The 12,821-nt window shown below is 37.3% G+C and overlaps 1 protein-coding gene and 1 pseudogene across 9 annotated transcripts in view; both read left to right on the top strand.

Moving 5' to 3' along the window:
• Positions 1-12,821, top strand: part of LEKR1 (leucine, glutamate and lysine rich 1) — a 169,948-nt gene that overhangs the window by 5,578 nt on the left and 151,549 nt on the right. For 6 of the 9 annotated variants that reach the window (XM_038571291.1, XM_038571287.1, XM_038571295.1 and 3 more), the window contains one exon: positions 12,355-12,569. The exons of the other annotated variants lie outside the window; for them this stretch is intronic. In XM_038571291.1, coding sequence (XP_038427219.1) covers positions 12,355-12,569 — 215 coding nt within the window. The remainder of the gene's footprint in view (positions 1-12,354; positions 12,570-12,821) is intronic. 9 annotated transcript variants of the gene reach the window in all.
• On the top strand, positions 9,786-10,350 carry LOC100684879 (annotated as a pseudogene).

The raw sequence follows: 12,821 nt of genomic DNA on the forward strand, positions 1-12,821 counted from the left end.
AACTCTAAAAGACAGTGTATAATTTAAATGTCATATTAAGGGGGGGGCGCCTGGGTGGCTTAATGGTTGAGCGTCTGCCTTCGGCTCCAGTCATGATTCCGGGGTCCTGGGATCAAGTCCTGCATCAGGCTCCCCAGAGGGAGCCTGCCTCTCCTGCTGCCTATGTCTCTCATGAATAAATAAAGTCTTTTTAAAAAGTGTCATTTGCGATAGTATTTTCTTTGATAATGGAGAGTTGGGGGGAGCAATCCATGATTTTGGGATGGTTGAGGGAGGGAGGAGCTTTATGTGGGAGATAGAACTGGAATTGGCCCTTGAAGGCTGAGTATTTCTATAGACAGATGGGGAATAGGGCATCCTAGGCCAAAGTAACAGAAACCTATTGGTGAGAAAAAGCTGGCCAAGTCAGAGAATGTTTAACAATGTAAATGTTTTGAATACATGAAAGAGTGTATTAGTTTGACAATATTTTTTATGAGAGTTGTAGAATGCTCTTTTTTTCATGTTTAAGGTACTGTATAATTGTTTAAAAATGATAAAACCCAACCTTTCATAAGTCTACAGTTATATTCTCGAGGCAGGAATGGCAGGCAGCTGTCCATACAGTGCAGAGAAGGGACATCGGGGGAAACTCAGCTGCCTGAGTCCCTGGATAATTACGCTGATTGTCTGATTGTCGCCCTTGTCTTGCTGAATGTTTAGAATGTAAAGTGCAACTCTGTACTTTTTCAGACCTAAGTTAGATACATTTATACCACAAATATTTATCAAGTGTCTATTATGTGCTAGACACTATTCTTGGATACTTGATTATAAAGCGAAGAAAGAAAATACATACATGTAGCCACAGCCTATTGAAGCACAGTCTAAGAATAAGTCAATTATTTGTTTTCCACAACTTCTTACCTTCCTGTGATTCACCTAGATTGTCCATAATGTAACTTGTTAAATTGCTTACTGATCAGCAGTATGTCTATGTAGTCAGCTTCCCTGCGTCATTCCATACAGAACCATGTTGAACAAATAAATAGCTTATAATGGTAATAGGAATACTTCAGATTAGAGCCATTTCGTTATTTTTTTTTCAGTTTTTTATATTAAGCTTTTATTTTAATTCCAATGCAGTTAACATATGGTGTTATATTAGTTTTAGGTGTACGTTTTAGTGATTCAACAATTCCAGGACTATTTCATTATTAAGGTGAAGAAAACGAATCATTTTTTCCACCGTGGCTTTGAAATTGTGCTCATTTCTTTATTAGATAAATAAGTGGGTGAGGTGTGTGGATCAGTATGTGGTGACAGGTTCTTCAAAGGTTTTTTCTTTTTTAATTTTTCTTTTTAGCTTTTCATGTAAGTTTTTATGCAGGCTTTTCTTTCTGCTGTGTTTCCTTCTGTGTGTGTGTGTGTGTGTTGTATATATAGGCAAGGTAGGTTAGTGTAGAAATTAGGGAAGAAAAGGTGAGCCTTTCCTATTTTTTTTTGTACTTTTGCTATATAATCTGTAAATGGATGATGCATGATAAAGAATGAAAATGTACCATACTGTACTATTAATAGCAAAATAAATAGTAATTGAAAGAGCTGCAAGAAAACATAAAGGTGGTGGGGGCGGTGTGGAGAATGCTGATGACAACCAGCTAGAGTTACAGAATCCATTTCCTGATTAGAAGCCTACAGTTGTTAAAATAACTACCCTGGTCTCATCTTCTTAGGAAATCTTAGAAAAGAAAGAGTAAGATAATCTTTTGACTTGTATTCCCTAAACCTTTCTGCTTTTACTCACAATTTCTGAGCATGAAATGCACCTCCGACATCCATATCCCTAAGTGGCAGAAAACGTAAAATAGGTCCGTGGGCTGAAGAGCAGGACCACACTTGCCCCCCTCGCCTGCTGCTAGACTCTATGGTTCACTCCTGCGAGTGCTTAGACCATATCTCTAAATCTTCTCTCTAGGCTGAGTTAACCCCCACCTGTCTCTGACCTCCAGTATGGAACAGCTTTGCTAGAATTTTCATCCAGCATCCTGAAAGCAGAATGCACTTGTTCTAATTGAGGATTTTACTGCCCTAGTTTAAACGGAAACAATACTTCGAGATCTGCAAAGTAACAATTCTTTATTCCCCTTCTGAATGTCAACTGATGTTAGAGATGTGTGGACTTTTCTTTTCAGAAAAAAAAGCAATGGACACCCTTTTAAAAAAGATTTTCTTTATTTATTCATGAGAGAGAGAGAGAGAGAGAGAGAGAGAGAGAGAGAGGCAGAGACACAGGCAGAGGGAGAAGCAGGCTCCATGCAGGGAGCCCGATGTGGGACTGGATCCCAGGACCCCGGAGTCACACCCTGAGCTAAAGGCAGACGCTCAACCACTGAGCCACCCAGGCGTTCTGGACACCTTTCCTTTTGCTGTTTCTGCGAGAGGACATATGCAGAAGTCAAAATAACTCCAATAAACTAATGGAAAAATCAGTTATTTGCAAAAGTAAAACTGAGCTCTTGTTTTTTCAGACGGTGACAACATGAACACTTGTAATAGGATTTTAGCTTCAGGAGATATTTATTCCCACAGAACACAAAGTAAAATAAAGAGACTAGAGTTGTTTGTTTTACCAAACAGAAGTGGTGGTGCAAGGGCTGGAGAGCACACTGTTCTTTCTGGGCTAACAATCCCTTTCCCTAGCAGCAACAGCTCATTTTGTCCTGTTTCAGTAAAGTAATTTTAGTACTTTGGAACTTTGAAATTTATTCAGAATAACAGTTTTATATTTCCAAGCACAGGTTGTCATTGCCAGAAAAAATAAACGTAATTTTCCAGGTCATTTTGGGCCACTGTGGCTAGGGTCAGATTTTGTGTTGAGTTAAAGTAGAGGAAAAAGGAGGAGGAGGATACAGTCACAGAAATGTTAGCACTAGCATCCTGGGAAAAGTAGTGATATTTGTACATGTTCGTATGTGGTTGTGACTATGGGTGTTGTGATTTTAAGCAATTATAGTTTTAAAACCTCATGGCAAAAGAAACAGGAAGCAATGTTAATTTTTGGAGAAACCATTCAGTTAATGTTGTGACCCAAGATAGTTCATTAGGAAAAATGATTTAAAAAATATTATAAGGAACCTTGAAAAGTCTGCATTTGTCAATTGGTAGTCAAATATATATATATATATATATTTTTTTAATTTTTATTTATTTATTTTTATTTATTTATTTATTTATTTATTTAGTCAAAAATACTTTTGTTGGCAGCCCAGGTGGCTCAGCGGTTTAGCACTGCCTTCAGCCCAGGGCCTGATCCTGGAGTCCGGGGATCGAGTCCTGCGTCGGGCTTCCTGCGTGGAGCCTGCTTCTCCCTCTGCCTGTGTCTCTGCCTCTCTCTCTCTCTCTCTCTCTCTCTCTCTCTGTATGTGTTTCTCATGAATAAATAAATAAAATCTAAAAAAAAAATACTTTTGTTGACTGGCTGCAGGGGTCATAGAGTGTAAGGTGAGGTTTCCCCATAGAAAAATAGGTATTAAAAAAAAAAAAGTATTAGAGGACATACACTTTGGAAGAATATTTATATAAAATGAGTGTGTTATGTGTAATTTATATATGAAGCCAACATTTCTTAAAATCGCTCAGTTAAATTTCTTATGGATTAATCTCTGTATTTTAGTCTCAGATTGATTTATTTTTACTTTTACTATTTTAAAAGTTAAGCTTCTTAGTTTGAGATCATTGTAAATTCACATGCAGTTGCAAGAAACGATACCAAGAGATGCCAGCCTCTTCTTTCCCAGCTTCCCCTTCTCTCCCCAGGTTCCCCCAGTGGTAACATCGGCAAAACTGTGCTGCAGTGTCACGGTCAGGATGTGGACGTGGATACAGTCAGGATGTGCACCAGTTCCATCGCATTGCCCTTTCATAGGCACGTTCACGTCACCCTGCCTCTTCACACACCTCCACCACCCGACCTCCCAACCCTAATTCATGGCCCCTGGGAACCATTGATTTCTAATAATTATGTCATTCCAAGAGTGTTGTCTAAATGGCATGATGCAATATGTAACCTTTTGGGATTAGTTTGTTCACTCAGTGTAATTCTCTGGAGCTTTATTCAGGTTGTTGCCTGTATCAGTAGTTTATACTTTTCTGTTGCTGAGAGATATTCCAGAGTATGAAGGTTTACAGTTTAACCTGTCGAAGGACATCTGGATTTCCCCCCAGTTTTTAGCTATTATGTATAAAACTGTAAATATTCATGTATATATGAATATGTGAACATATGTTTTCATTTTCTTGGGATAAATGCCCAAGAGTGCAATTGCTGGGTTGTACAGTAGTAGTAGTAGCAGCATTGCATGCTTAGTTTTTTTCAGACACTGTCAAAGTTTTCCAGAGTCCTCTCCCATTTTACATTCTTGCCAGCAGTGTATAAGTGAGCCACCTTTTCTGCATTTTTATCAGAAACTGATGTTGTCATTAGTGTTTAGGTTAGCTTTTCTGATAGGTACATAGGAATAATCTCATTGTGGTTTTAACTTGCATTTTCCTAATGGCTAATGATGAATATATTTTCATGTACTTATTTGGCATCCGTGTATCTTGTTAGGTGAAATTTCTCTTCATGTCTTTTGGCCATGTGTTTTTTTTTTTTTCTTTTTTAAGGTTTTTTTAAGAGAGACACAGAGAGAGAGACAGGCAGAGACACAGGCAGAGAGAGAAGTAGGCTCTATGCAGGGAGCCCGATGTGGGACTCTCAGATTTCTTTGTGCAATCTAGATAATAGTCCTTTGTCAGATATGTGATTTGTAAATATTTTTTTTCCCAGTCTGTAGCTTGTCTTTTCATCTCCTTCACAGGGTCTTTTGCAGAGCAGAAGCTTCAAATTTTGATGAAATCCCAACTTATCAATTTTTCCATTTATGGATCAAGCTTTTAGTATCAAGTATAAGAATTCTTTGACTAGAAAATCCTAAAGATTTTCCCCTAGGTGTTTTTTTGCTTTTAAAATCATATTTTTGTTTTACATTTAAGTCCATAGTCATTTTCTGTTAATTTTTGTATAGGGTATATGAGTTTAGTATAAGATCCTTTCTTCCTTCCTTCCCTTTTTCCTTCCTTCTCTCCTTCCTTTTAAGCCGTGGGTATCTGACTGTTCCAGCACCATTTGTTGAAAAGGCTGTCTTTCCTTCACTGAGTTGCTCTTGGACCATTGCAAAAAATCAGTTTGGCATATTTATGCGGACCTATTTCTGGGTTCATTATTGTATTCCATGATCTATGTTTGCTATTCTATTCCACTGATCTAATACCATAGTCTTGTGGTATTAGCAATATAATATGCCTTGAAATCAGGTAAAATGCTTCTTTCCACTTTAGTTTTTTCAAGATTGTTTTAGCTCTCCTGTTCATTTGACTTTCCATATAAGCTTGAGAACAATCTTGTCTATATCTTAAAAAATATCTTGCTAAAATTTTGATAAGAATTACATTAAGCCTACACACTTATACACACACACACACATATATACATGTATATATAAGCATATAAATTTGGGGATAACTGCTATCTTTAACACTTTGAATCTTCAGTATGTTTCTCTATTTATATCTTTGATTTTTTAAGCAGTATTTTATAGTTTTTAGCATAAAAGTGTACTGTACATGTTTTGTTACATTTATGCCTTAGTTTCATTTTTTTGAGCAATCATAATTGGTATTTTTAATTTCATTCTATGTGTTCACTGGCGGTCTATACAAATATAATTAGTTTTTGTATATTTATCTTCAGTCATTGACCTTGCTGAATTGTTTATTCTAGGACTTCTATTGTAGATTCTTTGGGATTTTCTATGTAGACAATCATGTCCTCTCAAATAGGGACAATTTTCTTCCTCTCTTTACTGATATGTATACCGTTTACTTCTTCTTGCTTTCTTGCTCTGGCTAGAACTTCCACCATTATGTTGGATAAGAGTAGAGAGAATGCATATCCTTGCCTTGTTCCTAATATTAGGAGAAAAAACACTCAATTTTTCACTATTAAATGTAATGTTGGTATAAGGGTTTTTGGCAGATGTTCCATACGGGTTGACCTTTAAATTGGTGGTGTAACAAATTGACTTACCGATAAGGAAGGATCCTATGGCCTTATGAAATAGTCAGATGGCCTGTATAATTAATGATTCAAAAAGTACAGTGTCCGGTCTCAAAATGTTTCTTCCAATCTTTTTTTTTTTTTTAAAGACTTTATTTATTTATTCATGAAAGGCAGAGAGAGAGGCAGAGACACAGGCAGAGGGAGAAGCAGGCTCCATGCAGGGAGCCCGACGTGGGACTCGATCCCTGGCCTCCAGGATCACACCCAGCACTAAACAGCTGAGCCACTGAGGCTGCCCACGTTTTTCCCAATCTTAATGAAATTCACTAGCTAGACATTCTTTGCCTCTTTTTAAATGGCAAACCTCTTAGATTAGCATTTTGTACTGCTGTCACTCTTACCTTTGTGGAATAACTTATCTGTTTGTTTCTTCCTTATCCAAGTACAGAAAGCATGGGATGGGTGGGGGAAGAAAGGAAGAACAGCTCTGGAGCAGAGAATGCCTCAGCGGGGCAGCAGGAGGTTACTGGAGTTCCTTCTCTAGTTGAAGCAGAGACAGGAACTTTGAAAAGGATCTGAAGCCTAATTTCACCTTTAAAAATTTTTGCATCATTTTCATATTAAATAATTATAATTTTAAAAGTACAAACACGGCACGTGAGAAGTTTATTTATAATTTATTTTTAATCTGTACATTTAATATACTGCATTTGTTGATACCTCCTCCAAAATGCGTCTTGTAGAAAGCAGAAATATCCTGCTAATGAGAGCTCTTTTGTCAAGAATGACAGCATGTCATTATTTTACTTACAAAATGAGGACATGACATAGCACCAAGTTATAAGAATGAAACACAGATTATATTTCACAAAAAACCAAATACCTTTTACTTACTTCATTTGGGAACATAATTACAGTATTTCATATTTTCTCAAGTTTCACAGAAATGTCCTAAGTAATTAGCCCATACAAACACAAAGAATTTGAAAGAGCTATTGCGTTTTGTTCTGTTGCAGTTTTACTTACAGAAGATTATTTACATATAATAACATTGAAAACTTTTGTTCCATATACTTATTTAATATAGATCAATCAGGGCAGCCCTGGTGGCTCAGTGGTTTAGTGCTGCGTGTAGCCCAGGGTGTGATCCTGGAGATCCAGGATCGAGTCCCACATCAGGCTCCCTGCATGGAGCCTGCTTCTCCCTCTGCCTGTGTCTCTGCTTCTCTTTCTCCTCTCTGTGTATTCTCATGAATAAATAAATAAAATCTTTAAAAAATATATAGATCATATAGATCAATCAGCGATTCAGATTGTACTAGGCCAGGTCTGGAGCCTCTTCTTATGGATTTATTATTTTATAATTTGATAGTCTTGTTTCCTAGATCATAGTATCGTGTTTGGATTCTCTTTGCTGAACTTCTAGAAGGCTCGGTCTATAAAATGTATTATTCACGTATTTCAGCTTTGTCCACCCCTTCCTTGGTGGCTATTGTAGAATAACTTCTAATAGCTTTTGTAACTGTGACATGTATACTCGTCCTGTTTTGTACATCGGGCTGCAAATAAGCTCCACCTAGCAAGATAGCAAGAGTTTTCTTTCGGATGAAGATAAGGTGTTTCGCCAAAATCTGGCCAAGAACTGTGATTAATAGGCATAAGGTTAAGAATGAAAGTGCCTTCAAATAAGCGATATAATTTTCAAATTGATGAGTAGGAACCCAAACTCACAACGAGCAAAGGAATTATAAGAAAATACCCATCTGCTCTGAATTAGTTCAGGTCTCTTGCCCTGGATAAATTATATTCCCAGGAACTGATAGTATCTTTGAATGGGATTGTGGAGCTACTCTTGGTCATCTTTGAGAACACGTAGAGAGTGGGAGGATAATGTACAATGTACAAATGCGTCCCATGTGTAAAATGACCATAAGTGACAACCAGTGAACTCAATTTCAAACCCAGACAAAATACTAGAATATATTTATTAAAAGGTGATTTGTGGGGACATCTGAGTGGCTCAGTTAGTTAAGTGTATGTGTTCAGCTCAGGTCATGGTCTTGGGGTCCTGGGATCAAGCCCCATGTTGGGATCTCTGCTTAGCAGGGAGTCTGCTTCTCCTTTTCCCTCTGCCCCCACCACCCTCTTTCTCTCTCAAATAAATAAATAAGATCTTAATTTTTTTTTAATTTGTGAGGATATACCAGAGAAAACAATAACCTTTGAGCCAGTTTTATGTTCATTAAGAGAACTGGCATGTAGGTCGTGCCATTCCATTTTGTGTACTATTACTAGATCCTGAACCGTAGTAGCTGTAGAATATATGGACTTTATGAAGACATTTGACAAAGTTTGTCATAATATTCCTGAAGACAATATGAGTAAGTATAGGCTGGTTATAAAGATAGTTGGGTAGTTTAAAAAAGAAAAGTTGTACCTTCAGCTCTTCAAGTGTGCTGAATAATAGATTGGTATCAACCAAGTATTTATGACATGCTGTGGAGTTCTTTCCCCAATTTTGTCATATTCAACATTTTTAATCAACGAATTGGATGGATAAAACAATTTACAAGGATCAATTTTGAAAAAACACAAAACGTAAAATTTCTTGGATACCAAAGTCAAAAAATAAAGGCTGAGTCTAAGACATACCTATCTTTAGGATGTATATATATCTAAGATATGCATGTATAAATATATATCTTATTTATTTACTTACATTTATAATTATATTTATTTTTCTGAACTTTGATGTGAAAAGCCAAATACACAATAGAATGAAGATTATTGGTTGCAGGAAATAATAGTATAAAAGGGGAAAGATAATAGTGCAGGAAGATTGGGCATGGATCCCAAAGGGCAAGTAGGGCAGCTAGGTTTCAAGAAGAACTAAAGTGAGGTATTTGGAGGTCATTGGTTATTTTTTCGCTCTCATACTCTGGATCCAGATTATCTTTGTCTCATCCTGTCTCTGTGTGTGCACTCATCTGTCTCCCTCATCCTCTTTCAATGTGGCTAACTCTGTGCCTTGCATATGATCCTTCTCCTTTGAGACTGCCCTAAAGGTGTCCCAAATACCTGGGTCTTCAACACTCACAAGTCTGGTAGGCTCATGCTAGCTTATGGCTTGTTTCTTCTGGGTCTAATGTCTAATCCTCCCAATCAGCCATGGCTAGGGTGGATGGATGGAGGGAGTTTTAGTCATATTACCAAACAGAGCAGCCAGGACTGTGGAAGGTGGAAGGTAGATTCTCTAAGAAAGTTGTGGGAAGTTGGACAGCCCGGGTGGCTCAGCGGTTTAGCGCCGCCTTCGGCCCAGGGTGTGATCCTGGAGACCCAGCATCGAGTCCCATGTCGGGGTCCCTGCATGGAGCCTGCTTCTCCCTATGCCTGTGTCTCTGCCTCTCTCTCTCTCTGTATGTCTCTCATGAAAAAATAAATAAAATCTTTTAAAAAAAAAAGTTGTGGGAAGGAATAGATTAGTATATTTAATATAATGAAAGATGGTTTTGTACTGCAGTATTTTTTTAAAATAGGGGCTTTATTTAACACAAAAACCTGATATGGTATATAGTATCAACATATAATTGCTAAAAATACAAAGACAATTGCAATCTAAGGTCGCATTAGAAGATACTACCACTGGCAGAGCGCGGCAGCGAGGTTTGCTGGTAGTTTCATCTCTGTTGCCTCCTTATGAACCATGGAAAGTGACTTATATCTGCATTACTACGTGGGTCACAAGAGCAAGTTTGGCCATGAGTTCCTGGAGTTTGAGTTCCGACCCGACGGGAAATTGAGATATGCCAACAACAGGAATTAAAAAATGACGTCATGATCAGAAAAGAGGCTTATGTACATAAGAGTGTAATGAAGGAACTGAAGAGAATAATTGATGACAGTGAAGTTACCAAAGAGGATGATGCCTTGTGGCCTCCCCCGGATCGAGTGGGCCGGCAGGAGCTTGAAATTGTCATTGGAGATGAACACATTTCTTTTACAACATCAAAAAATTGGTTCTCTTATTGATGTCAATCAATCCAAGGATCCAGAAGGCTTACGCATATTTTATTATCTTGTCCAGGACCTGAAGTGCTTGGTCTTCAGTCTTATTGGATTATACTTCAAGATTAAGCCAATCTAGATTGATCATTGGTGTGGACACAAGGGGGGTTGGAAGTACCTGTTTTTAATTACCATTATCAGGAAATTTTTGTGTATATCAGGGCAATATTTTTTATAAGCTATAAATTAGTCTTTAATAAATACATAACAAAATGCAAAAAAAAAAAAAGATACTACCACTGATATAACTTGTGAGATATTAGAATGAGGGAGGTTTGGCCCTAAACAAATCTGGAGTATTAAATTCTGGGCACCATACTTTGAGGCATGCATAGAACACTGGAACAAATTCAGAGGAAATTATTTAGAATTAGGAAGAAATTCAAAACCATGTCATATGGGAAGGAGCTGAGGGAATTGGAAGGTTGACTTGGAGAAGAGAAGCTATGGAATGTTCCTGACAGCTGTTTTTAAATATTAGAAAGAGGTCGAGGGTTGTTCCACATGGTTACTAGGAGCTCTCGGACCAGTGGATGTTCTAGGGAGGCAGATTTGGGGTCAGTATGAAAAGGAATTTCCTGATAGACAAAACCATCAGAAAATAGACAGGCTGCTTTACAAAGTAGTTTCCCTTCACTTGGGATGTTGAAATAGAGTCGGGATAATGACTTATCTAGATTGAAATAGATTCTATGAACCCATCCAGAGTTTGAACCAAGTTATCTTTATGATTTCATTCATATTTGCTGTTTTACAAATCTGTAAATTTGGTATCACTGGCATTTAGATGATCGATATGGTCATTCATCTGTATCCCACAGCAGTATGTTTTATAATTTGAAAGTTTTATTATTGAACTTCAGATGAGCAAAATGTTACTATGTTAAAGTTTGTTATTTTGTTTCACCTGACTCTTGTGTAATGGAATTGATAGGCAGATGAGGTGGTGTCACTCTTAGTCATGGGAGCAGTTTCTACAGTCTTAAGGGAGGTTGCATGAAGAGTAAACACCCCTGAAATAGTTCAAGTATTGCTTTCCTTTTACTGCCCCGGAGCAAACATTTAACGAAGCCGTCTCGTATCCTTTGTGAATAGCAGGACAAGTAGAGTCTACTTGAAGAATATGTATATACTTGAGACAGAAAAAAGAATTACTTCTCTCATGACTTTGCTAAAATTCCATTTTTCAGTGGCCTTATGTTGGTCAGAGATACGTGAACATTTTAATTGAAGGAAGTGAGAGGATTTAGCTGACCTTCACCTGGCAGATAAATATGACACAAATGGCCACAGGCATAGGTGCTGCATTTAGATACACTTGGGTTTAGCCCCAATGTCTCCATATACCAACTGGTTATTCAACTTCAGTGGTCTCCATTTCCCTACCTATAAAATGGGTATAACCATACTTACCTGAAGGGAAAAGAACTGAGAGAGAAGAGGTTAGGTTCAAAATGTTTTTGCTATTTGTGGTTTTATGACAGAATTCTGGCATAAATTCTGTCAAATTCTGTAAAAGTCATAAAATTTAAAACTCAGCAGGAACTTAAGAGTTCATTTGGTCCAATGCCAGAATTTTATAAATGCAGAAAAATGAGATCTGAAAAAGCCAAGAGGCATCTCCAGGATCACAGAGCAGCTGGCAGTGAAAAGCCAGTGATTTCTCTTCACTTCATGGAAAACTCATCTTCAAAATTTTAAAGATGTTTCCATCATTTTTAGTTTTATTTTATGGAAAATATTTCAAGAGTAAATCTCTCTTAGAGATACTATGGAGAAATAATCACTCTGGAAAACCCTTTTCTAATTCCAAGATTTTTTTTTTAAGATTTTATTTATTTATTCGTGAGAGACACAAAGAGGGGCAGAGGCACAGGCAGAGGGAGAGGCAGGCTCCATGCAGGGAGCCCGACGTGGGACTCGATCCCAGGACCCTGGGGTTACACCCTGGGCCGGAAGCAGACGCTCAACCACTGAGCCACCCAGATGCTCCTCTAATTCCAAGATTTTGTATCAGAATCAATGTCATGCCAGTTTTAGAAGTTTTATCCAGGTATAGGCAAATCATAATCACTACTCCATGGCATAGGCCAGTATCCATTTACTTTATTTGACCAGCATGGTTGCAATAGCATCTTCAGTGGAACTTTATTTTTCAGAATTTAAAAAATATCATTTCAATTTATGTGTGTCCATCTGTTTTCTAGATGTCTCCTGAAGAAAAAGTTTGTAAGTACTGTGGAGTCAGCTATCTAATTCTTCATGAGTTTAAAGCTATGGAAGAAAAAGTGAAAGCGATGGAAAAAGAGATGAAATTTTATCAAGGAAGTGTAGACCGTGAAAAGAGACTTCAAGAAAAACTACGGTCTCTTAGCCAAGATTTTGAACAGTACAAAATTGAAAATGAATCCAAAAGAGAAAGGTTGGAGTCTGTTATTCTCTTCTATCATTTATTTAGTTTGAAAGAAAAATACAGGAAATAACTAGACTTTGAGCATTTTTCTAGAATTTCTCTATATTAGTTATAGGTTGTATTTTAATACATTTGGCTTCATTTTATTATTATTGTTCAATATAGTTATTACAGGCTGAGCATTTCTTTGAGGTATATATTTACTATTTGAATAATTAGAAACCAGTTAATTCAGTGATTATACATTGAGATGGGTCAAGT

This window comes from Canis lupus, chromosome 23, assembly GCF_011100685.1.
Source record: "Canis lupus familiaris isolate Mischka breed German Shepherd chromosome 23, alternate assembly UU_Cfam_GSD_1.0, whole genome shotgun sequence".
Taxonomy (NCBI): Eukaryota; Metazoa; Chordata; class Mammalia; order Carnivora; family Canidae; genus Canis; species Canis lupus.